We start from the raw sequence: 25,726 nt of genomic DNA, 5'->3' as shown, positions 1-25,726 counted from the left end.
ACACAGTGAACCTCAATCTCCAAAGCACTCGAGTTTCGCTTGGCGTCTTAATTTGTATGGGCCATGCTAATAGCCACCAGGGGTTTTCAGCTGTAATGCTGTCTGCTGATTGGGCTAGGAAAGTGAGTCTTTCCCTCTCCTCCTCCTCTCTCTCTCTCTCTCTCTCTCTCTCTCTCTCTCGCCATCTCCATTTCTGCATTTGAGAGCATGGTCATCTTAATTGGCTGGAGATGGCATACCGTGTGTTAATTAATGGAAAATGAGGTCAAGTAGGTCAGCCGCCATCACTTGGTGGCCCCAAAACGTGGCCCGGGAAGCTCCGGGGCTCATTATGGGCACAGCTGGCACTCCATGTTCACAGCCTCTCGGTGTACGTACCCAACGTCGCCTCTTCTTATCACAGTGTTATCACTCTGTCACACTGTGTTGCTGCTCTTCTGAGGCCAGTTATAGAGGCTCTCTGACAGCAGGGCTCTGTTGGGCCAAACCAGGCCCAGAGCTGAGGGAATAGAAGGTTTCCAACATAGATTTTCATTTTTTTTATTTTTTTATTTTTTTTCCCTTTCTTTGGTTTTGTTACATTATTGGGCCATCTCATAAATTACGCTTATAATCCTGTGATTTAAATAACAATTACATCCAGTAAGTAATGATAATGTCCTGATTAGTCCAGTAAGACTTTGAGCCAGGCTATTGAATAAATAGGTGTTTCTGTGCTTTATAAAATGAGTGTTTTATTTCTCTACTTTTGTGTATTTTATCTAAAAGGAAGATGAACACACTGAGGTGACTACATTCCTGGAAATCTCTACTGTCCTTGTCTCTTTTTTTTTCTTGTCTAAACTGATTGAAGAAGTTGCAACAACACAGCTTCACATTAACAAATAGCTCTTAATGACTTCCTTATTTTTAATTATTGACTTATAGTTAAATCCAGGTGAGATCTGTTGATCACACTGGTCACGAATCACTTTGTCAACACAAACAAAAAATATGCAGAGACATGCACACACACACACACACACATACACACACATGCAAGTAAAAGTGTGCGTGGTGTGCACCGTCTGGAAGCAGCTCACTTGGCTGTGGAGTTGCAAATGGGAAGCTCTCATCAGTCTTCCCAGCAGGACATCTGACTGTCATGCTGTTTCCATCATGGCCAAGTAGGGGCGGCAGCTAGTCCCTGCTATCCTGGCATGAGACCCCAGAGGAGAGGAGATGGAAATGTGTGTGTTAGCGATGCGCCGATGACTTTTTCACTGTCAATACTGTTTGTACAGACCTCAACCTTAAAAGTTGGTTGATCACTCAGTAGTGGTCTGATTTGTCCTCTCTTAATACAGATTCAAATAAGAACTTTATGAAATGCAACTGAATATTGCCTCTTATTAGTCTTTTTTGCTTTCAGCACATTTATTGTTTTACAACTTTAATATCCACTTGAAAAGAAGGCTGGGCCATTTGACTTATAAATAACATTGCAATATTTTTAGGCTGTATATATGATATGTAGCTTGATTATTATTAAATCGCCTCTAAAGCACTTGATTTAACCCTTTGCATAAAATCACACCAGTATGATGATTCTAGTCCCAGCAACATATGTCTGCAGTAAAAAATGTCTAATTTATATTCATTAGTGGTTTCTATTGGAACCATTTTAAACTTGCATACAAAAAGGGAAAAACCACAGCCAGGTTCAACTTAACAAAACAGTATTTAACAAACCAGACTATTGCTTACAAAGTCTTTTAACACCTATTTAACGGAAAAAATTACATGCTGCTAATACTGTTGTATAGTTCTATGAAGCTCAAGCTCAACAAAGACCCAGAACTCAAAGGCACAAAGCCCCTTTTCCACTGGTCAAAAAATGCGCTAAGACGCCGCTAACACCTGGCTTTTGTCAGCATTGGAATTACTCTGCAGTACACTCTGGCATTTATTGGCTCTGGCTCCGACCGACACTGATGTAAACACAACATCTGGATGAACCTGCTAATTTTCTAACCTTTTCCTGCTGTGACGTCTTTCAGGGCACAGACACTGTAGACACACCTGTCACCTGTCCAGCACGGTGCTGTTACACCAGAAACACTGAGAGTGAGCTGCAGCCCCAAAATAAGTTTTAAAAACACACAATCACAGATTGAAGCGCCTCACACTGAGGCTCCGACACTTTTACAGCAGCACCAAGCTGGAGATGAGACGTGACAGATCTGTTTTATCAGTATGCACAGGGACTGGCACCTCACTCTCTCTCCACTGTGTCTGTGTGTGTGTGTACTGTAACTGCATGTGATGACGTCACTCCTTGCAGGTGTTTGTGTCCTCAGTCTGAACAGAAAGGCAAACTCGACTGATGGTGGAAAAGGGTCAATCGCCTTTTATTAGTCGGTTTACTCATGTTTAAAATAATTTTGGTGGAAAAAGGGTATAACAGAAAAGTGAAGAAGCCAAAGTCCTTTGCTTCTGGGCTGGCTGCAACAGGGTTTTATTTGGTGTGAGTATGGGTGAGGACATGCAGAGTTTTGTAGTGGGTGGTTTTAGGGTGTTGAAACAAATTTGTGGTACCCATTGTGGTCGTGCTGTATATAGTTTGGAGATAACTGTTGTTTGTTCAAAAACTTCCATGCAAAACCCGAACCACTGCCGTGGATCCAGTGCTGTTTCTTTTCAGGACCAATCTGTTCGCCTCCAACTTCTTTTTCTGAACTCAACATGTATAAACTAACTTTGGCGCCTTACTTCTTTCACTCTCTCCAGACGTTTTCCCTGTTCGCTCCAGATACAAAAACACATGTCTCATATATATATGTCACCCACACTATCCCATAAGTGTGTTCTGGATGTGCGGGAAATATTAAATATTTTATAAAGGTGTTATAATGTATCTATTATATATCTATAATCTATTATAACACCTTAATAATAATATTTATTTAATAGAACCTGCAAAACCTTTGTACTGTGTGTTTGCCCATTAGACCCATTAGACTGATCACTGCAGAAATACAAAAAGGATATGCAGTGACTTACCCAGGGGTCATTGAAATAGGATTAAAGTGAGACAGATTTTCCTTTTGAGAACCTGCATACTTTTATTCATGCCTTCTGTGACGCACCAGTACTTTTATTTCAACAATTCAACTTCTTATTTGTTGATTCGTTGATTCGGATCCTCGTCACTTTCTTCACTCGCACCTGTCTACTAACCGGTGTTGCTTAACAGATTTGTATTTTTATTGCCGTTTGCACAGATTGTTATTTTAGGGGTCTGTGCTCGGTGTGTGGACCTAAACTAACCTGGTTGTTGCCCGTTCAAGAAGTTCTCATCTGCTACTAGATTATTTTTGCCTGTTATCGGCCTGATGGGCAGCACTGATATCAGTATCGTATTGACATGTCCTTTAAATGTGTGTCTGTGAGTGTTTGTGAGTGAGTGTGAGTGTATATGATAATTTGAGATGGAGAGATGCAGTAGTAATGGAGGGGATACACTGAGTAAGTGTGGTAGCAGGAATTTATCTCTCAGGTCAGCTTGCAGGAAAGCTACACTGAGTCGAATTGGCATGATGATGATATCATGTGTTTGTATGTGTGGTTGTTAGAGCGCGTATGACACTTCAACACTGTCGCCCTTCGCCGGCGTTTGATTGCGAGTGTGCGAACGAGCAGACGCTTTTATGAGTCGGGCAAATCGGACACCGTCTCCCATCATTCCATCACTTCCCTAAGTGTGTGTGTCATTCCTGAGCACAGCGCTCACATCACTCCCCTCCACCACACTCCATAAATCCTCAGCAGATATACAGCCGTGTCAGCCTCAGCACAGAGCGTCCATCGTAATATACTGTAAATCTGCAGGAGGACTGTCCAAATCCTTTGTCTCGCATCAGTATTTTGTCTTCAAGTCTCAGCAGACTAGAGATGGACTGGAGCGGCAGTAAATCTGACAGCAGTGTTGATGCATGCTTAGGCCAGAGCAGTGTTTTGTCCTCAGACTCAATAGGTTATAATTAGCTCAGGATGGAGTGGGTCTGATTTACAGGTTGAAAACGTGAAACTACCTTAAGGTCATTGGAAGACGCATAATTTTCAGCTTGAATTAGACTCTGGTAACTGCTAAAATCATTGCAGTGTTATTACTATTTTCTTTCCTTAGCAGTTTCAGAGTGATGTTGACTGAGGTTTCTTGCCGTTGGCAGTTTTGTCCTGTGAAGGTGTCTTTAAGCAAACATTACATTGCAGCTTTTTCACTGAAAACAGCTGCTGCAAAAGCTGGGTTAATGAGACTTCAACCTGAAAGCATAACTTGCTTGAAACTCAGGTGACGTCCACACTAATAGGTTTTCAAAACAGCATTTTAAAATGAAAATGATCTCCCTCCAGACGAGCGTTTTAGCTCTGTTATCGGTGCGCGAGCTTACGATCTTATATCGTGGATGATCTCACTTTGGCATATGATCTACTTGTCTTATGAATCCTACAGAAGTAAGTTTTTTTAGATATTTGATTTTTGAAGTTAAATTGCTGTTAACCAGACCATGTTAACTTTTAAACAGTTAGCTCGTTAACTGTTGCTGGTGACAGCCGTCCTAGTTCTGCAACCTCGGCGACCTCGTCGTAGCGGCACGTGAACCAGTTCTCCACCTGAGCAGAACAAGAACCACCGTCGGTAGCTGTAGTCAAGACGGTGGAGTTACAGTCAATCCGCTGGACGAGTGACCCGCCTGCAGGCAGGAAGACGGGAAGCAGGACAAGCTGGGGCAGGGACTGAACTTTCTAATCAAAACTTTTAACTTTAGCACTTCATAAATAAATAACAGCACTGTCCAAACAAATAGTCTACTCCATATGCAACGAAAAGGGGGGAAAGACACGAATCACAACTTCCGATCAAGACTTTGACTGACTGAATAAAATCAGAGTGAAAACAGGATGCAAATTGTGGATTGCAATTATACTCAAAAAGACTGTCATATGATCTTCTGGCCAGATCGCCCACACCTAATCTCAGACCAGACTACCCCACCTGAAAACGCATATCAAATGAGCAGTGGTCTACTCCGCAGTTGCAGAAAATACTACCAATGAGGAACAGCAATAGCAGCTGTAGCATTTTAAAATGCAAAGTTTAAATGCACTAAAGGTGGAAGCAAAGACGACAAGGTCAGTAACACCTGTAATTCATTATCCACTTCGCATTCATCTCTCTTGTAGTCGTGACCAATAAGACCCAATCAGCGAGCGGCCGCGGGTCTCTGCGGCATCGTTTCCAAAAGTCTCTGTTTCCACTCGTCCAAAATAAAACGTAACCCCAGAGTTTCATATTTAACCTATAATGCATCCACCAGCGTCTTTAAAAGTCTCAGTTTTAGGGGCTTGAAAACGGCAGTAGTTTGGACGGCAGGCGTAAATGTAGCAAAAGAGATGTGCTTTAAAACTGGAAGTTATTAGTGTGGATGTCGCCCAGACTAATGGAATTATTTTAGGATAAGCAGATCCTTAGGGCAGGAAGACTGTCACTAACCTTTTGAGCTGAAGGGGAGTGTTTATCATTTATATAAATGAATTAATATTACAGTTAGTTTTAATTGTCATGTGAATATAATTTGTATTATTAAATATACGTCTGTTCATCTCAATGATTCGTGAACTGTGACTCCAGTTCTTTTCCGTCAGTCAGGTGACCTGTCGGCTGAAGAGCCCTCACATTACGAGCTGTTGTGCAGTGTACATGCAGTCAGTGTGTTTCCTTACAGTTTTATTTGAAAGCATAAAATCCACTGTGTTTCTGGTGACTCAGCATGAAAATAATACTCTCAGCCTCTACATGATTGGGTTTGTTATATTCCACCATGAAAGCATTAAAAATCACTTGCTGGAGAAGAATGCAAATGAGAATTTAGAAGAAAAAAAAAAAAAAAAGGAAAGAAAATGTAGCTGGATCTGGGTGTGGATGTGGAGATGAAGCCTGATGTCACCGTGTTGGTGCCCAAAGTCATAAATCTGACGGCCGAGTTGATATCTCAATATTGCTCTCTGCTGCTGTGATTAATGATGGATGATGGGAGTTGTCAGTTTACAGTGTTGTGTGTGTTCCCTTCTCCGCGGATGGATGTTGATTTATGGTGTGTGTGTTGTGTGTGTCCATCTTCAGGCTGCTCTCCATAGACACGGAGTTTCGAACACTGAGACTGAAGGCACAGGACTCCTCTGGAAGGCAGCACATTCTCACCATTAAACTCAAGTCTAAGGTAACACACACTCACACACACACACACTCACACACACACAGTTTACTGTAAGGACTGAATAATTTTCGCAATTACTCATCATCAAATGGAAAACTCCGCAGCTTGATGTTGACCTGCAGCCAATCCAAATCCAAACAGGTCGACTTTACCAAACGCAATTTGCTGATAGCGAATGAGTGATTTCCATCTGCACACCTAAATCTAGGTCAAACTGGAGAGGGTGTGCAAAGACATGATAACTCGCTGTGACTAAGATGTAGCACAGATAAAATGTCTATACACAGACCTGAGTGTGATGGAAAAGCTTCCTCTATTCACAGAGAAAACCAATACACCCACACTCATCTGCATAGCTGCTGTCTCTGCACACCGAACCTTTATCTACTGGAGGCAAAGGTGCATGTAGTCTGGTGGAGTAGTACTGTAATACAGGGTGTTTGAAGTGTTTGTATGTCACAGATCTGCAGATTGTCAGATCGGAGATGACAGATTTTGTTTAATGAGGTTTTGTCCCAGAAAAACACGTTAATTTTGGTTGATTTTAATATTTAATTGTAGATGTTTTTAGACCGTACAGTTTATACAGTCATGAAAAGCCTGGAAAAGTCATGGAATTTTGAAAATTATGTTTCGCAAGGCCTGGGAAAGTCACACCAGGTCACACGTGGACAGTATGAGCCATGGTTTTGTGAAAGAGCAGGCAAACTGTGGATTGTGTGGAAACATTCAGGATTTGGAGCAGGGCAGAGGACGGCGCTGTGAGAGGATTGACCGTGGATTTATCATGTTCACACCATGCAGTGTTTCCCCTAGGATGGAGCTGTAGCTAAGGAGGTGAAGCACCAGAATTTTTTTTTCTTTCTTTTTTGCACGCATGCAAAAAAAAAAAAAAAAATGTTTGAAAGCACCCCCAGCTTAGAAGTTTTATATGTAGGGTTACGCACCAGAAGGGCTGTTGAGGCCAAAGTACATGCACTATATTTGTGCACAGTTGTGAGCAGGCGAAATATCTGTCTATCTTACATATGAGATGTCTCAAGATTTAGGAAAATACACTTTTAATGCTCTTATTGACCCTGATCTTTCTGGTCGACCTACCTCTTCTTCTCCTGCAGCTGCACTTTGCTCCTCTCCTCTGTGCTCCTGTCCTGCTCCTCCTTCACTTCCTCTGCTCTGGCCTCCACTGCCTCACCACCTTTCCTGTCTATTATGAGATACAGTCAATAATCTTGTATTTGGCAACATGCAAAGCTACTTAAAAAGTTAGTATCTCCAGAAATTGTGTTTCTGTTTTGTGTATCTTATTTCAAAACATTGTACAGACAGCAGAGAGAGACCCGCACCCCCCTGCCCCTAAATTTACCAAAGTACAGAGTATTAGTTTGTGTGTGACCCATATCACCTGCTGGATGACTGTGTACATCCACTGGGTGTTAGCTAGCGCCTAACTACCTGCCATTCGTTCTTAACTTTCCTTTTTACCAGAATGAACCTGCATCTCCGCACTGTTGTGTTATCATGTTCATTTACTTCAATGCAAAGACATTGTCAGTGATATAGTAACTCACATTTTTCAAGTCATATTTTACTATTGTACAATAAATGATATGTCTCTCACTCCTGCCTCTTCGAAACTCTTTCCTTAAAATCTTAGTCAGAGCAACTAATAACTGGCAGGATTGTCAGTATCCCATAGTGGTCTTACATATTCTAGGGAATGGTGGGTGGGTTGCATGGTGAGGTGGTGCTTACCTAAGCCCAGATGACATCCACTGGGGACAAGGAAGGGTGGTGGGACCCCACTCTGTGCCCACCTGCCCACCTGGCCCTCCTCTCTCCTCTGGCACCGGGTAAAAATAGCTTGGAGTCCTCCCTGCGTTCCAGCTGCTTCCATCAGATTCAGCGCCAGGTCATCCCTCACCAGGCACAGCTAGGGAGGAGGCAGCACTGGCACGGACACATGGAGGCTTGGCTGGCAGGGGAGTGAGAGAGGAAGAGCTCTGGGGGAAGGACAGAGAGGAGTGTGATGTTGAAGGTGAAAGGAGACAGGAAGTCTGGCTCGTACGTCCCGAACAAGCTTCTTATTGAAGACTTGATGAAGTTTTGGCTTCATATTGAAACTGAGTGACACTGATGCTACGGTTTTCAGAAAATGTGTAAATAAAAGACAAGTTACAACTAATGATCGCAAACAAATAAAAAGCAGTTGCTGTAACAAGCCCTTGAGAACAGGTTAAATTAGCTGGACTTTAATAGCTGAGCTGCTCAGTTCATGATAATGTTAATTTCAACAGCATCAAGTCCAATAGCACAATAACTTAAACTCAGTTTCTCAGAGTTTCTCTTTTTAACAGAAAAGCGCTTCCTGCACATTTCACATTAAAATCCCATGGGGAACATTAGAGATTATCCCCTTTGAGCCATTAACTAGTGATTGGAAAAAACTTGTTGAACTGATAGAATATGTGTTATACAGAATTAATATATATTAATATGTTAATATAGAAAGAAAATGGCTTAACCTGGAGGAAGCACTGTTTACATTAACAGCAAACAGCATCAACATTAAGTTAAAATGGGAGCACATCAGAAAACTGAGGCTTTTTACTACAATATAATAATAAAATCTTAATAAACTGGAAACGTGGAGAGAAAGGCCTGTTTCAGATAAATGTCTGATTCTCTCTGCAGTTGATGTAAATAAAGTTCATTTTGTCTGAGTTTACATTTACACCTTACATGGTCATATTGTGCCGTACACTCACTGAAACAATCAAGAACAATCTACTCTAAGTTAAAGAAACTCATGGACACAAAGGTCAGGGTTTACAATACATTACATGAGAGGGAAGAAAGAGAAAAGAGGGTGCATAACTGTCCTGTCTTTTGCACCCACAGCACCCTGCAGAGGCTCCCGAATGCTCAGCTGACCTGCCGGTCCCTCTGGCCATAACATGGACACCACAGGTATGGAAAGAAACTCTGTGTAACTGTAATTTTTACAGCTGTCAATTGAATTTTCAAAGTGGCATTTAAACTGTTCTTCTGTCAGTTCTACAAGGTTGATGCAAACAGTTTAAACGGGCTGCTTCAGAGTAGTACTACTGTTCAAAACACACACAAAACGTATGAAGTAAAAAAATGGAAACTGTCTTTTCTTAGTATTTTACAACTTATTTAAGCTGCAAAGTGACAAATGCAATAACTATTGAACCATAAACCACAATATACGTCTGACACATCGGAATTATGCCACTATTTATGCAGGTCTACTACCATAACGTCAAACAACAAGAAAGTCTAAACTCCTACAACTGCTAAAAAAAAAAAAATAAAATAAAAATAGTATCTTCCATCTGAGAGAGAGGCAATATTAGAATTATCTTTAAATGAAATTAAACACCAGTAATCAGCCTATGATGGTCTATTTCTAAGGTCAGATATTTGGGTTTGTGGTAGATTCAATTTAAAGTTGGAGTAACCTGAAAATGGTCAGCAAGCTTGTGATGGTCGACCTGCTTTGTGCTGTTTGAATGATTATTAACTGTGACTTCATGCAGCAACATTTCTCATCATTTCAGTCAAGGTTCACTGTGATTACATCCCTATAAAGGCTGCATAGTAATACACTAAAAACATTTAATTAAAAAAATCCTTAGGATGTGACATTTTTTAACTTTTATTAATTTGATTTAAGTTCAGCAACACTCCTCTGTACTTGCTCTTGTTGTATATTGAAGCTTTTAAAACCTTGTTGGTTAAGTAGCAGTGTGAAGTGCTGTAATGCAACAGTCATGGTGTAAACAAGAAACATCACTGACCTCTGCATCTAAAAAAGCAACAACAAAAACACACACACCCGTCACAGCGAGGGCATAGGTTTGATTTCACAAGTAGAGTTGACATAATGAAGTTCTCCAGTATTAATATAAAAACAAACCTTGACACTGAACGTTGGTGAGAAAACAATCTGTGTTCAGCAGCTGGACCTTCACAGTCAGCAGATGGAGTTTGACTATTTGTCTTTTTTTTATGTTCTTTTCTTTTTTTTTGCGCACTTAAATGTTCAAAGTTCTTTCTTGACCTCAGAAACAGCAGCACGTGTGATGCTATTTTTTTCTTTTGACTTCTAGATCAATCTGGTAGATAAATTATGATGAAACTTGCTCTTGTGCTTTCCGTTCAACAAAAAACAAATTAGAAATTCTATTAAATTCCTATATCATTTATCTATATCACTAACCCTACTTAGAATTTAGTTTCATGATGACAGATGGTTGTATTTCTTCAACCTCTCGAGGTGCTTGAAGCTGGAACGAGGGACCATCCGAGAGTCCCTCTCCCGATATCAGCTGCATTTTGAGTGATAATTTAGTGAGATTTCACTCGTGGATCGTTCCACCTCAGTGTCAGACAGATGAGTTATCACCAGAAATTATTATGCTTTAATTACATTCCCCACAGTAACTGAGACCACATTCCTTCATTGACTTTGTTGTATAGAGTTGAGCTAAAGTTTCACCTTGTCTCATTACTGAATAGGAGACTACAGCTGAGCTGTTTCACGTTTATTTATTGGTTGTAATAAAGAGTAATTGGTTCTTTGGTATTTTGGTTAGAAGATTGTTTGCATCAAAAATGGCTTTGATGGCTGTTTTCAGCATCAAAAACCTGTTGGACAAAAACAAGCAGTCCAAACTGACCAATCACTCCATGTGGACACTCTGTTGTCGCTCCATGCGGAGTTATGTTTTTGAGGAGGTGCATGTACACGGGTTCGCTCTGAGCCTACACCGTAAACCCTTAATGCACAACAACAAATCCACCTTAAGGGTGTCTGTACCATCTGTCAGCTCCAACTGTATCATGACGTTTGCTGATGACACCACAGTGGTGGGACTCAAGGGGTGGAGCTACTAGCAGCACAGTATAAGACCATCAACCTTTTCCCTTGAACTTGGAGGAAACCGAGGACGCTGTTGACGACTTCAGAAAGAGGCACGCTGACCACACACACACCACTGACCATTAGTTGCACCGCTGTGAAGAGGGTCAGCAGCACAAAGTTCCCTCACACGTGACAGCACTCTGTACTCTGCACACAGCACTTCCTGTGCTGACTCCCTTTACCCGTCCTCACCATGTTCTACACCTGTGAGAGCATTCCTGAAAATCTGCATTTCTGACTGGAAATGAATCTCCGGATCTCCATCCTCAGTGTTTCTCTCGCCTCCGCTGTGCACCCACAAGGCCCGCAGTATCATGAAGGACCATACCCATGCTATATGTGTGTAACTGCGACTTAAACCCCATGTTAACACTTCAAGTCTATTGCCTTCTGTTTTACACGCATATCTACAGTGATTTGCGTTGAGCTGTGGACGCTGTTAAAAAGTGGACGACCTACACTCATCACCGTGCACGAGGGCGTCCTGTGTGTGTAGACTCCGACAGAGCAGTGAAGCTTCTGCTGACATGCTGCTTTAGCTACATGAGCTGTACAGACGCAGAGTAAGGCCCCAAAAACCTCCTCCAGCCGAGCGTTGGGCAATCGTGTCCACGCTGCACTTGCTGCTGCTAAATTTGAATTGCTATAAACCACAGGGACGGTTGATTCAAGTGTGAATCTTGTATCAGCTCAAAGCTTCTCTCATTTGTATTTTGGCAGAACACTAGAAGTGGAGGGATTATAAATAACTTCTAATAATAATGATTATATGTCCTTGTCTCATTTCAAGGAAAATAAGAGTAAGAACTGTAATAAGAATATAACGGAGCTTTGAAAATAAAGATTAATTTTACAAAAATCAAATAGTCCTACAAAGGGTAGCTTCAGTGTAGCTCCCTTTTTCTTCTTTTTTTTTTAACTCCATTTCACATCTAACAGTCTTCATTATAATAAACAACCTCAACATATTTACAGTTGAACAGCTTTAACACCTTCTTTTTCTCTTTTTGTCCCTCTTATATCTCGCTTATTTCTCTGGCATTGTCTATCGTCTCATCTCCTGTGTGTGTATCTCACTCACTGATTCGACTCACAGTGATTGGCTGAGTAGCGTCACATGACGAGTGCCGTAAAGGCTAGAAAAGCTGCACTGGTTAACATAGAAACACTCTATCAAACTTTAATAATTCGCAATTATGTATTATATATATATATATATATATATGTATATATACAGTATATATAAAATACAGTCTGGAATCTGTCTCATTGTTGAACAGGCAGTATGTTTTCAGGTTGTCCGTACGTCCCATTCTTGTGATCGCAATATTTCAGTAAAACTGTGAGAGAATTCCTTCAAATTTTGCACAAATGTCCACTTGGACTCAAGGATGAACTGATTAATGATCAAGGTCAGTGTCACGTCACAAAACACTTTTTAGCCATACCTCATGACTTAATGCAGCAATTACGACAAAGTTTCACAGAAATGGTTGATATTTTCTGTGACTCAGATACACAGGGATGTAACTTGAAACTAGTCTGAGTGGCGGAGGGATACAACCACGAGTTGGTAATTCTAGTTTTCTTTTTCAATAATAGCGTGACTTGTCCTTTATAAACAGTTTGTTTCATGTCAGTAAATAACAATGACTGATTAAATTGCTATCATATACGTATTGGTAAACGATCACAGTGGAGAGACATGACATTTCAGGACCACAACTAATCTCCAGCTGTTATATCACGGGGATCCGCCTGTTGTGTGAAGTCTGTCACATGACTGTGTTTGGCAAATGTATTTGATATTTTTCCGGTTGTTGTTTGTGAATCCTCAGAGAGAGATGTTTCCCTTCATTGTTCTGCAGCGTGACGTTCTGCCGCCATTTGAGGCTCAAACTGTGATTAAGCACTAACACAAACACACTGGAGTCATCCACTGCTACCTATTGCATAATTTTCCAAAACACATCTCCACCTGCTGCATTAAGACATTTTCGTGCAGCCCCTCAGATTTAGTCTTCTATAATTGGCAATAAAGTGCTTTATTGTAAAAGCAGCTGTGGGCTCTTTGTATGTCTTTGCCTCCTCGTTATTGTTGTTTGCCGTCTTGCTTCTTTCACTCCAACTCTGCTTTTCATCTCTGCCACTGCCTCGGAGTCCGTGTGTCACCTACACACACACACACATGTACGCACACACACACACATACACACATGCACACACACGGCTGTTTTTTTTACAGTCACAGACAGTCACTTTGTCAATCATAAAAACTACTGCTCCATATCTGAGCGTTGCATTTCTGTTTCAAATATAGTGTGTGTGTGTGTGTGTGTGTGTCTGTGTGTGTCTGTGTGTGTCTGTGTGTGTGTGTGTGTGTGTGTCTGTGTGTGTGTGTGTCTGTGTGTGTCTGTGTGTGTGTGTGTGTGTCTGTGTGTGTGTGTGTGTCTGTGTCTGTGTGTGTGTGTCTGCGTGTCTGTGTGTGTCTGTGTCTGTGTTGCTGAGCTGATACATGGCAGGCGTACAGTGAGGACCAGCTTAGAACAGCGCTACCGTATGGAGCCTGTCTGCCTGCTGTGCTGTTGATGGATCTCTCCCACACTGCAACATGAAGTGTGTGTGTGTGAGTATGTGCTTGCGTCTGTGCCAAGTGTGTTTTTGTCTGATTTTGTGTGTGTGTGTGTGTGTGTGTGTGTGTGTGTGTGTGTGTCTGTGTCTGTATGTATGTATGTATGTGTGTGTGTGTGTGTGTGTGTGTGTGTGAGTGAGTGTGTGTGTGTGTGTGGCGGGGGGAAGGGCTTGTCTGTCGACAGTCCTGACATGTTCATTTGAATGAGTAATTATTGCTTGCTCTGTTGCAGGGCCAAGACGTGCCACTCTGTGCATTTGTGTGGAACTAGAATGGGAAGAAAAATAAACCTGTGTGTGTGTGTGTGTGTGTGTGTAGTTTGTGTCCTTTGTGCTTGCAGACTATACAAAGGGGATTTTTAACACCCAAACTGCATGTATTAAGATACTGAGAAAGTTTCAGTGTAAATAAAGTGTGAATGTGTGTGAGGATTGAGGATTGAAGCTGATTAATCTGTTAATCATTTTTTGTTATTATTAATTACATCATAAAATTTCATCTATACATTCTCCTCTTGTCTGCTCAACAGACTAAAACACCACCAGCACTTGTAGGTTGTGACCCTTTAGTGAAGCAGACAGTTTGTGATATTCCCTTTTTATAATGTTTAATTTTGAAATAGTTTTTAGAAACAAGAGGAGGTCACATATTTTACTATTTAACAAGTACAGAGGCAGATTTGAGAAAAAAATAAATCAAAATAAAAAAAAAATCTAATTAATCATCACATAACCATAAAATGTATCTTCCAACTCCTCGGGCGTGTCCAGCTCTCTGCCTTGGGGTCTAAAGTTTTATTTTTACTTTATTAACCAGAATATACAAAAAAAAAATAAAATACTAGTTCTAAATAATAATTACTCTTTAGAGCCTGTAACCAAATATATTTGGCATTTTTTAAATTTAAGTATGAAAAATTTGACATACTGTATTTATGATAAAGATTTTGTCATTTAATTTTGTTTTTTATTGAAAAGATTTTTATTTTTGTTTTACTATTTGACAACTTTGTAATTTGTATAAGGAGAAAGGATAGGGCAATATACATGTATCTGTTCCCAGAGGTTTTGTCTCATCAGTTATACTTTAGTATCTGTACATGTAATATTTTTCATTTTATCAGGTCATTGTGGCCGACGTTAGAAAATCAATGAGCATCGATTATGTATCTTTATTTATTTATTAGATCATTAAAAAAAATGACATGCATCAAATTTTATTCATAAACAGTTTTTGCTTTGATTTTTGAGAAGTTTTGCCATAAGACAGTATCTATGGTGACACACATGCTTTTATACAGCCCTGCAATGAGCGAGTGTTTGTCACAGGCATTTAGTCATGTCGAGACATGGACTAATACATTTGGTTTTCCTTAAAAATATTTTAAAATCAAGACTCTTACCAGAGCTTTCAACTGTTTCTCACAGCCTTCTTCAGCAAATGGAACTCAGGTGTCATCAGGTGACATGAGGAAGTTATGGTTATGTTTTTGCTCCCGTACTTAAGTCCCACGATGACACCTGAGCAAGTACAGTTTGCTGAAGAAGATCATTGGATACAGTCGAAAGCTCCAGTGGAAGCTAGTAAGTTAGCATTGAGTTTAAAATATTTGTTACAAATCATTCCTTTCAACGTACCTGATATAAAAGTAAAAACACACACACACATACACACACATACATTTTTAACAAGAAACCCCCACCAGGGAGCTACCTCAGTCATGTCAGAGGTGGAAACACTTGTCACATCCAGTCAAAATACAGATTCATATTCCTCGTCCATCATCAAATATTTTCCTCCTACAGTCAACACATAGTAAGTAGTGTTCTTCATGTAGTGCTATAGACCATTTAAAACACTAATGGGTTGGATGTATGTAATTATTTGTTCTCTCAGCTGTGATCTGTTTATCTAAACAAACTGTCTACGGCTCCATGGTGCATTCACTGACTCACTGTATAGACCTAACTAATGGTCACTTTACCTGATTGTGTTTTGTGCTTGGATACCTTCATGTCTCCTTCAGAGAATACAGTTGACATGCTTATAGTAACGTATAACTCACATATGGATACAGTTGCAACGTATAAAACCCCTAGCAGTACAATGCCACATTATGTAGAATTCAGTGAAGATATACTGTATGGTGAAGGTAGTCTCTCTTTTTTTTTTCTTTTTTACGATAACAAAAGGATGATTCTTAATTCCTTTGTAAATAAGAAGCTGCTCAGTGAGAAAAGGATTTATTGAAAATAGGTTAAAAAGAGTTCGGTTTAATAGAATCATGTAAAGAGGAGTGGGTTCTTTCAGCATGGCTGCTTTTAAGAGCTAAATTGAGGTCAGTCAGAGATATAATAAATAGATAAAAAGGACTGATTGAGATGGCCAAGGAGCAAATCTCAGCTCAGATTCAATGTCTTTCATACTTTCTTACAGCCCTCCACCCTCACCCATGTTCTTCTCTCAGCTACAGCAGGAATTCAATTACCAGCTCTTCTTCCTTTTTTTTTTTTCTTTTTTCTTTTTTTTCTTTCTGAACTGGGCCCAATGTAGTTATCCTTAGCAGTAACCGTAATCATGCCACTGGCATTAATTGGGCTGTAATTGCTGAGGCTCTCGGCACCTGGACGATGCTTAATTGTGTGCACTGTGCTGGCACAATGACCCATAATTTTTGGTTCATTTTTTCCCCTAATTTTTTCCTTCTCATTCCATCTGTATTGCTCTCCCACACCTCCATCAGCCTCCCTTTCTCTTCGCCGTGTGGGTGTATGTGAACATGTGTGTGCCTTAAGTTGTTTCAGTTTTAACCAACTGGGCGATTGCCATCTGCACTTTGAGTTCACTCCCGCTGTCTCAAATGAGTCGGTGGAAGACCTCTGTGTTCCATCGTATCAGTCTGGTGTTTTGTTGTAATAATGAAGTTAAATAATTCTGCGCAGTGCACTATAAAAATAAACCTAATCACAATTTACTGTTTCCAAGCTACTGTGGGAGGCTTTTTATACAGCACTTAGCTTTATTTACCCTTAACTGCAGGGCTGCAACTAACAATTATTTTCATTATCGATCAATCTGACGGTTCTTGTCTTGATTAATAGATCAATTGATTAATAGTGTGGTCCATAAACTGTCAAGATGGTGAAATATGCCTATTTCAATCCGTCAGGGCACAAGTTTATGCATTCAAATTACGTGTCGTCCTAACAACAGCAAGAACCACAAGATATTCATTATTATCTTATATGACAAAGAAAAGCAAGTCCTCAGACTGGAGAAGCTGGAACCAGCAATTGTTTTATAAATGACTTAAAGAGTTGATCCATTACCAGAGTCGTTGGCTATTTTTGTGAATCAACCAATCAAGTAATCGTTGTAGCCATACTTCACTGTTGGTTCACTTTTGTAACTGTTACCTGCTAAGCAACTAATTATAGATGTAATTAAGGGCCGTATTATACAAACATCCTTTCTTAGGCGCTGGACAATTAAACTAAAAAGTATCAAACCTGACCTCTCACCAACTTAATCTTGCTCATGTCGGTTAATGTGGTTAATACTTCCTCCAGTGCGTGCGTTCGTGAAAAAATATTACCTCATGTTCAGTGATGTGCCTCCACCCCGTCCAAGTTGGTCGTGTTCACATGAAGTAAACCTGGTGACATGGACGACACGAGTGTAAAAAGTGAGCCTCAACCTGAGCAGCTTAGACGTAAAAAGAATATCGTGTCTGTCATTTGTGCTTCAGTGAAAATGACACTGAACAAAGAGAAGTGAAATGCAAACACTGCTGAAAACCTTTTCTTCTTTTTAATGTGGAAGGGACAGTGCGATTGACAGGGAAGTTGAGGGAAAAAGAGGGGATGAGGTCGGGCACTGTGGTAAGGACTGAGCCTAAGTGGGTGAGCAAAGAGAGAGAGACCCATAAGAGAGTCTTAAGATAAGGTAGGTGTCAGATATTACAGAAGCAAATCCTAACTAACTTTAGGAATCTTATCTCAGTAAGGGAAATCCTAAATACTCCATCCAGTGTTGGTCGTCAACGTCTACGTCTGTTTACCTAGCAACCAACGTTACTTTTCTCATCTCAACAAGTCGTTTCTGGTTTACCATGAGGCTCTCAATGAATAACTTCCGTCTGTTGACATTTTGTTGGTTGTATAAAGGCAATAAAAGAGCAGCAAATAGATTCTAAATCAGGTCCTAACCCTAATTGACATGGTTACAAAACAGTTAAGATAGGATCTGCCAGTTAGGAAGTTTCTGTAATATGGACCCTAGAGGACTAAACTGACCTCTGGTTTTGTTCTCGTCTGGTTTGGTAGAGTACTCTGGAGCAGCTCCACAACCAGTTCCTGCTGGTTTTGGATTCCCTGACAGATTTCTGGGACGTCCTGGATGAGATCGACTGCAAGACCTGGATTCTGGAGCCGGAGAAACCCAGCCGGTCCGACACCATGAGGCGGATCACCATTGGTACGGTGTAACACACGCAAGGCAGATCTCAGCACAGCTAATTCCAGTCATCCAGACACTTTGTGTGTATAATCCACTGTCACATATTGTCGTCGGGGCGGGTACATCCTGTCTGTGTGTGCAGGAAACAACGTGTCCATCAAAGTGGAGGTAGATCCCAGACACCCTAAGATGCTGCCTGAGTGCTGCCTGCTGGGAGCCGAGCACGGTACGTAGACCCCAGAGACATGGCAACGCTTCAAAGTGTGTTGTCAGGCAGCACCAGAGCATTAGAAGCGTATCTGCTCTATTACACACCCAGAACTGACACACTGTATGAAAGCATAGATAATCCTCTCCTCATTATAACACAGTCATCAGCTGCAGATGAGCGTTGTCAGTAAATAGTTTTTTTAAGGTGAGCGTCCGTCATTCTGGACTCTCCAGGATCTCAGCTCCCCCAGAGGTTAGCAGCTCTGTCAGGCGGGCACTATATTTACATACATGTATACAAACTGAGCCAGTAGCACGTTAGAATGAATCTGTTTTTTGCACCTCAGAGGTGTAACAAAACAAAATGAATTTTTCTCCATGAAACATTAGCTGAGAACTGAGAAGCTGAATTATAGTTTTAGTTGTTAAACATTTATTCTTGCATCAGTAAAGTTGTCAACTGTTGCATCCCTTTTATTAGAATAATACAATTACACAGTGTCACCTGTAAATAAAAATATAAATGTTGTGTATTATAAAATGTAATTCCAAAAAACAAACAGAGGAAGTGACGATACGTTATCAGCCCTGAATTTATCTGCACAGTCCCAAACAGCTCCTCCAATCAGAATCAGGGCAATGTATATGTGGCCTGAGAGGCAAAGGCCAGGGCAAAAAATGTCCACCAACAATTGCCACCACTCACAAAAGGTTTTAATACAGCTGTGAGCTCGGGCTAATAATTGAAGTCGACTTATGGACTCCTGGACACTCACAGGACAGTTTTTTTGTTTTTCTTTTAAGTTATTTATTTGGGCATTTTTTGCCTTTTATTCTGAAAGTTGCAGTGAGAGAGAGAGAGGCAGGAAAGTCAGGGAGAGAGAGAGAGACATCGGCATGCAGCAAAGCAACACAGGTCGCATTCGAACCTGGTGCACTGCGGTTAGGACTGAGCCTTCGTGGCACATGCTCTACCAGGTGAGCCACCGGGACATTCTACTGTGTAAATCTAACTGAGACCATAAAAGTAGGACGATAAGATTGGATTCTTGCTGTCAGACAGTTTGAAATTGGTAAAAGTTCAAATTCAGCTCAGCTAAATGAGCTCTGAACTTTAACTGGTTTAGATCAGGAATGCTGCTGCTGGTGTGACAGAGCCCTAAAACTCAGGCCCTCATGTGTTGCTTTGTGAAAGTAGGGTCATTTAAGCTAATTGATTAATGCCTTGACAGTTTTTTGATCAATAATGTTGTCTATAAAATGAAAACAATAAAAAAATCCATTGTTAAGTAGAAAAGTGAAAGCAGCTGAAACACACAGACAGGTTTTCTCGGATAAATCAAAATAGCTATCCCTTAATTTTACTATTGATCAACTAATTAACTAATTGTTTTCACGTTAATGGGAACGACAGCGTCCTGTGCCTCTTCATAAGACCCGTAATCAAAAGCCTGATTTCAGTGAGTAACGCACCAGCCGAGGATCAGCCCAGGCAATTCTGCCTGGCAGCCATTATTCAGATCAGATCAGTGAGAATCCGTCAGGCGTGAATGAAACGGCGCTTCTTTCTCACTGATCCCCACACGTCTCGACTTCAACCAGGCTGGTCGTGTTGACTATTGTCTGTCGTCATGTCAGAGGACTTGCTTCCAGAATGGCACATTTTTCATTCTCACCACACCAACAACATGGAGCCGACCGGCGAGCTTCACATTTCTATTTAAATCCCCGTCAATTGTTGGCCATTGTTTCTGTAAACTCAAGGTCATGCAACTCCTAGCCTGTTGCCTAGCAATGCAACTCAAAAGATATTAAACACACACACACACACACACACACACACTTCAGCCAAGATGGGAGGCAGGCGGCGACCCTCAAATATGAGGGGTCACACGGAAATATTGCTTTTTGCATGTAGGAATAACAAATAGTGAAAGTGATGAGTACCGCACGGAGACAAAGTTCCCCTGTGGATCAGAGGAAGCGGCGATGGTTCATATCCGACAGTGGTGACGCCGCCGTCTGTGCTGATCTGGGCTGTTGTCAAATAACAGACAGCGTTTGAGGGTATGCAGAGGAAGACAGTCTAATTTTCCGAGGGCTTGTACTGTACACAACAGTGTGTCTGCAGCTGTTTGAAATGTGTGGGGGGACAGAAAACGTCAAATTTAAGGTTTTTAGTAGTTGTACAATTTAGATCTAACACAGAAAAATGCCCTTTTTCTTTTGTTGTTGCTGCTGCAGTGGTGACGCCGCTGAGGAATAAGCTGAACGCCAATATGCACATGTGGTGAGTTCCTCTGCATCGACTGAGCTTCTGCTTGAATTAATGAATGGATGAAAATTCAGTGTAATAATTGCTCAGTTTTCAGTGGCATCATCAAGATGATGATCATGTTGCTGTTTTTCTAAATTCTTTATTAAAGGTTTGTTTTACATATGAAAAGTTTGGCAGGTTCCCATCAGTGTAAGTCAGTTTAATTATTTTATGTGATTCTGCATTGTTGTACCCATGAAAAGACCAAAACTGACAATGTGTTAAGGGGCTCTCACATCAGGGCCAAAGTACACTTGACCCCAAAGTCCAGTTCGTCTGCTGTTCCCAGGGGTCCACTTGACAAGCTGGTCTCGAGTACGGTTCAGGTACGGTTCAGGTACGGTTCAGGTACGGTTCAGGTACGGTTCGCATCAGGTGTGAAAACTGCCTTAGTTCGTCTTCTAACTCTCTGACCTCTTCACATTCAGATCTCAGCCCACTGGCTCCTGTGAAAGAAGTACTACTTTAAAACTGGACTTTTTTTCTGAGACTATTTTTATATTAATAACGAGCCAAATGATTAAGTGTAATCGCCTGTAGCGACCGACCCAGAGAGAATTATCACCATGTACAGTTCCTCTCTGCTCCACAGTGTTTTAGCATCTTTCAGCTTCCTGTTTTGTTTTTTTTAGGCCTGTAAAAGTTTTCATTTTGGTTCAGTCTCATTTCTCTCACCAACCTCCAAGCTCCAACAAACACAAACTCCAGTTGGATGCTGATGTCGCTCTGTGTCTGCTGGATGTGTGAATGTGTGAGTGATGTTCAGTGATGTTGTAGAGTTCTGTGCCCAAAACACTGAACAGTGTTGCTTTAAAAACATGATATGAATACGCATAAGCGTTTAGCAGGATGGTTGAGTCGTATTAAAAATAAACGACACTGGGTTCATGGTGATGAAGCAACATGTCACTCAGTGCAACTGTTTTGAATCATTTTTGGGCTGCGACTGAGCTCAGTGGCTCAGAGGAACGACGTGGATAAACACAACACTTGTTACAGGAGACAGCCATTGTTGGTTTTGGTTTTTTCATGGGATTTAATGAACGTATCATCCAGCCCGACCTGAGGTCATTGTACCTTTTACATGTAGTAGCATCATCAGTGTCTGCATAACACTTCCACCACTAGAAGAGTAAAGAAGCATCTGATTATCAGTCAGGAAGAAAACACATAATCACTCTTCATTTTGTCACAGAGTCCAAAGGAAATCTGCACTTTGTGACAAAATGAAGAGTGATTATTTATTTTTCCTCCTCGCTTGACGACTCTGAGGAGAATCTTCCTCCACCACTGTTCAGTTTGAAGCAGCAGAAATGCTCCTGTTTCTTTCTCTCTTTTTTTTTTTTTTCTTGTTTTTTTAATACCATTGGTAAAAGCCTCCTAATCATCCCCCAGTGTTTTTGCAGGCTTATTTGCATGTGGTTAATTAGTGTGTGAAGGAGCTGTCTGTGGTCTGCTGGCAGGAACCCGGACTCCAGCGTCTTGCACAACCTCCGGGATGTTTTGGAGATCGAATTCCCGTCACCTGCCACCCACGAAAAATCTGTATGTCACACAGTTGCCCCCTCCCATCACGATTACCTCAAGGAGCTGCGTGTGTGTGTGTGTGTGTGTGTGTGTGTGTGTGTGTTTGTGTGTGTTTATGTCATTTTTACATCTAAGCTTGTGTTTGTGTATCTGTTTGAGCTTTAAGTTATAAGGGGGCGGACATACACTACTGCCTATTTTTCTGTCTATTTCCATATTTTTCTTTCTCTCTGTGTTTTGTTTTTCCAAGAGGTGGGCACAAATTCTCCTTTAATTGGGTTGTTAACAGATAAGATCATTAGAATAACAAAGATGGCAGAATTCTCTGCACTATCAAATCGCTTTAATTATGCAAAACCATTTATCTCTCTTTTTTTTAAACACACGTTCTTTTCCCCTCCCCTCTCTGTGGATGGGTTGAAAGGGCGTTGTGTTTATCCGCTGTCACCGCAGTGATTAATGCCTCAGCTTCATTAACATTCAGAGGAGTGCAAAAAAGTTGAGTTGACCAGATGTTGATTTTTTTTTTTTTTTTTTTTTTTTTTTTAAACCTGCCATCCTCAGTCTTAATGGATAGCTCCAGAAAAACAGGAGCTTCTCATTACACCAAAATGCAAACAAGAGAGAGAGAAAGTGTGTGTGTGTGTGTGTGTGTGTGTGTGTGTGTGTGTGTGTGTGTGTGTGTGTGTGTGTGTGTGTGTGTGTGTGTGTGTGTGTGTGTGTGTGTGTGTGTGTGAGTGTGTGAGTGTGTGAGTGTGTGTGTGTGAGAGAAGATTCAGGGTGTTAGAAGGTGATGTCAGAACTACATCTAACTAGTATGTTTGTCTCTAAGTGGTTACAGAGGTCCTGCCCAAATCTTCAGCATCTGTAGTCTGTGTGTGAATCGTGTGTGCGTGAGCAGGCTCAGTGCTGAATATTTCCATTCATTTTATGTGTGTGTGTGTGTGTGTGTGTGTGTGTGTGTGTGTGTGTGTGTGTGTGTGTAGGCTTTCAGCATTGAGTGTGGGATTTGTTACTCCTATCGTCTTGAAGCTGCGATCCCTGATCAGGTGTGTAACGACCTTCGCTGTGGCCAACCCTTCCACCAGGCCTGTTTGTATGAGGTATGGACACACACACAAACACACACACTCTTCACTACTGATTAATGAAAAGTTAGGATAAGAATAGACAGAAGTGTCAGTAACAATGCTCCTCAGACAAACTTCACCTGTCGTATCATGAGCAGAACATTTCTCTTTAACCAGGGTTTAATTCATGTGTCACATGATGGGGGCGGCATGGTGGTGCAGCGGTTAGCACCGTCACCTCACAGCATCAAGGTTCCCGACATGCAGGTTAGGTTAATGAAACTGTAAATTGCCTGTGGGTGTGAATGTGAGCCCTGTGATAGACAGGTGACCTGTCCAGGGTGAACCCCACCTCTGGCTCCAGACGCCCCGCAGCTCTAACTGGATAAACAGTACGGCTAATGAATGAATGAATCACATAATGGGTCGATGTTGGATGTTATATGTGTTTGATATGTATATAACATCAAATGTCAATATGATTATTTAACATTAATTTCATAATCCTGTGTAGAAGTAGAACTTGTGATTTTACTGAAATCTACTGATTTGTCATATAAACATTTCAATACTTATTCACTTCTGTAGGTAACTGATCAAACCAGCTCATTAAACTAGTTTGATAATAAATGACATGTTTATATTGAAGCGAAGGTAAAAGTGGAATATATTTAATACATATGATGAGAATGTAAAACTAACACAACATATGTCAAAGTGCTGTAATGAAATGACCATGTGATGTTCGCAGGTCAACTCTGGAACTGCATCTCTGCAGATATAAATAAAACAGTCGTACCTACGTTAACAAAGGGCTGGAGGTTACATTTAATAAATCACTTGACCTCCCAGAAGAGTGCACAGACTTTCTGCTTTTAAGAGTTAATTACTTCATCACAGATGCCTAGTGATGGATGTACACATTACTCTCTGTGAGCTTACACGTTCCTTAAGCTTTAATGCTGCATCCACATTTAATAAATCACCAGTTTAAACTATTAATTACTAAGAACTTCGGAAGGATTTGAGCGCAGCTCAGAAGAGTCCTTAAAGATCTTCACTCAAAGACTGGATGCATCCAGAGCTGATTTATTTGATCCAACTGGCATGAAAAAAGAGTCAGATGCTGTGTTTTTAATCAAGCAACCATGTTCTAAAAAATGACTGATGTGGATGTAGTTGTAGCATCATACTGCAAAATGGAGACTTCAGTTTTCTTTACAACCACTCATCTGGGTGACTTCAGACTTGGCGCCCCCCCTAACCCTAACTCCCCCTAACTCTAACATAAACTGTGATCTAACACAAATTACATAAAAAAATCCTTCCATTATTTGGTGTATTATAATATTGAAAGGTACATCTTTTGCTGGCGGGCGGCACGGTCGACAGTGGTCAGCACTGTCGCCTCACAGTGAGAAGGTTCTGGGCTGTGAAGTCAGCAGGTTCTCCCTGTGCGGGTTCTCTCTGGGTGCTCCGGCTTCCTCCCACAGTCCAGACACATGCACATTAGCTTAATTGCTGACTGTAAAGTGCCCACAGGTGTGAATGTGTGCATAACTGGTTGTTTGTCTCTATGTGTCAGCCCTGTGATAGACTGGCGACCTCTCCAGGGTGTACCCCGCCCTCACCCAATGTCAGCCCCCCCCCCCCGCCCGCAACCCTATAACGATGAGCGGTATAGATAATGGATGGATGGAAGTTTTGATTGCGCTTTGACAGAAGAAAACTAACTAAACTTGAATGAACATGAATGAGCCACCAAAGAGTCTAAAGGAGGGGAACGCAAAGACAAAGAGATTCAAACCTTCTTCATTCTGACACCTAGCTACATGAAACAGTAATCTTAAAATACCACATAGAAAAGGGAACAATTTCAATAAGATTCAAATGAATAAAAAATATATACGACTATAGATATTCAATGAGCTCTTTTTAGAGCTGAGAAAGTTGAAGACATGAAAGGTTGTGTGTAAAAGCTTCAAATGCTTCAATGTGTCAGATAATCTTGAATATACCATTAAAGTGTGCAGTAATAAGTGTACATTGAAACAAGCGTTATTATCACTTGACACTGACACACCAGATTCAAGGTAATGATGTGATGAAGTAGTTCCTTTTCTTCCTTTTCCCTCAGTGGCTGCGAGCGCTGCCCTCCAGCAGGCAGAGCTTCAGCATTGTTTTTGGAGAGTGTCCTTACTGCAGCAAGGTACGTCTGCACCTCACAGCGTTTAATAAAGGTCTCCGCCGCACCGTCAATACATGTTCAGCACACTTAATTAGCACGGCGCTATACATCAC

General features: G+C 41.0%; 1 protein-coding gene across 2 annotated transcripts in view; it reads left to right on the top strand.

Annotated features, from left to right (window-relative positions):
• fancl (FA complementation group L) overlaps window positions 1-25,726 on the top strand; it is a 31,778-nt gene that overhangs the window by 5,600 nt on the left and 452 nt on the right. The window contains exons 6-13 of one of the 2 annotated variants that reach the window (XR_008829603.1): window positions 6,167-6,263; window positions 9,162-9,230; window positions 18,169-18,319; window positions 18,444-18,527; window positions 20,756-20,801; window positions 22,292-22,373; window positions 23,342-23,458; window positions 23,603-25,634. Coding sequence is in view for 1 of the 2 variants with exons in the window: in XM_056395900.1 (XP_056251875.1) it covers window positions 6,167-6,263; window positions 9,162-9,230; window positions 18,169-18,319; window positions 18,444-18,527; window positions 20,756-20,801; window positions 22,292-22,373; window positions 23,342-23,458; window positions 25,563-25,634 (718 nt within the window). In the remaining variant the exon portion in view is untranslated. The remainder of the gene's footprint in view (window positions 1-6,166; window positions 6,264-9,161; window positions 9,231-18,168; window positions 18,320-18,443; window positions 18,528-20,755; window positions 20,802-22,291; window positions 22,374-23,341; window positions 23,459-23,602; window positions 25,635-25,726) is intronic. The other variant, XM_056395900.1, reaches the window with a different exon arrangement.

The sequence above is a fragment of the Seriola aureovittata genome, chromosome 14 (genome assembly GCF_021018895.1).
Source record: "Seriola aureovittata isolate HTS-2021-v1 ecotype China chromosome 14, ASM2101889v1, whole genome shotgun sequence".
NCBI classification, from domain to species: Eukaryota; Metazoa; Chordata; class Actinopteri; order Carangiformes; family Carangidae; genus Seriola; species Seriola aureovittata.
This window is presented reverse-complemented; position numbering and strand designations above follow the sequence as displayed.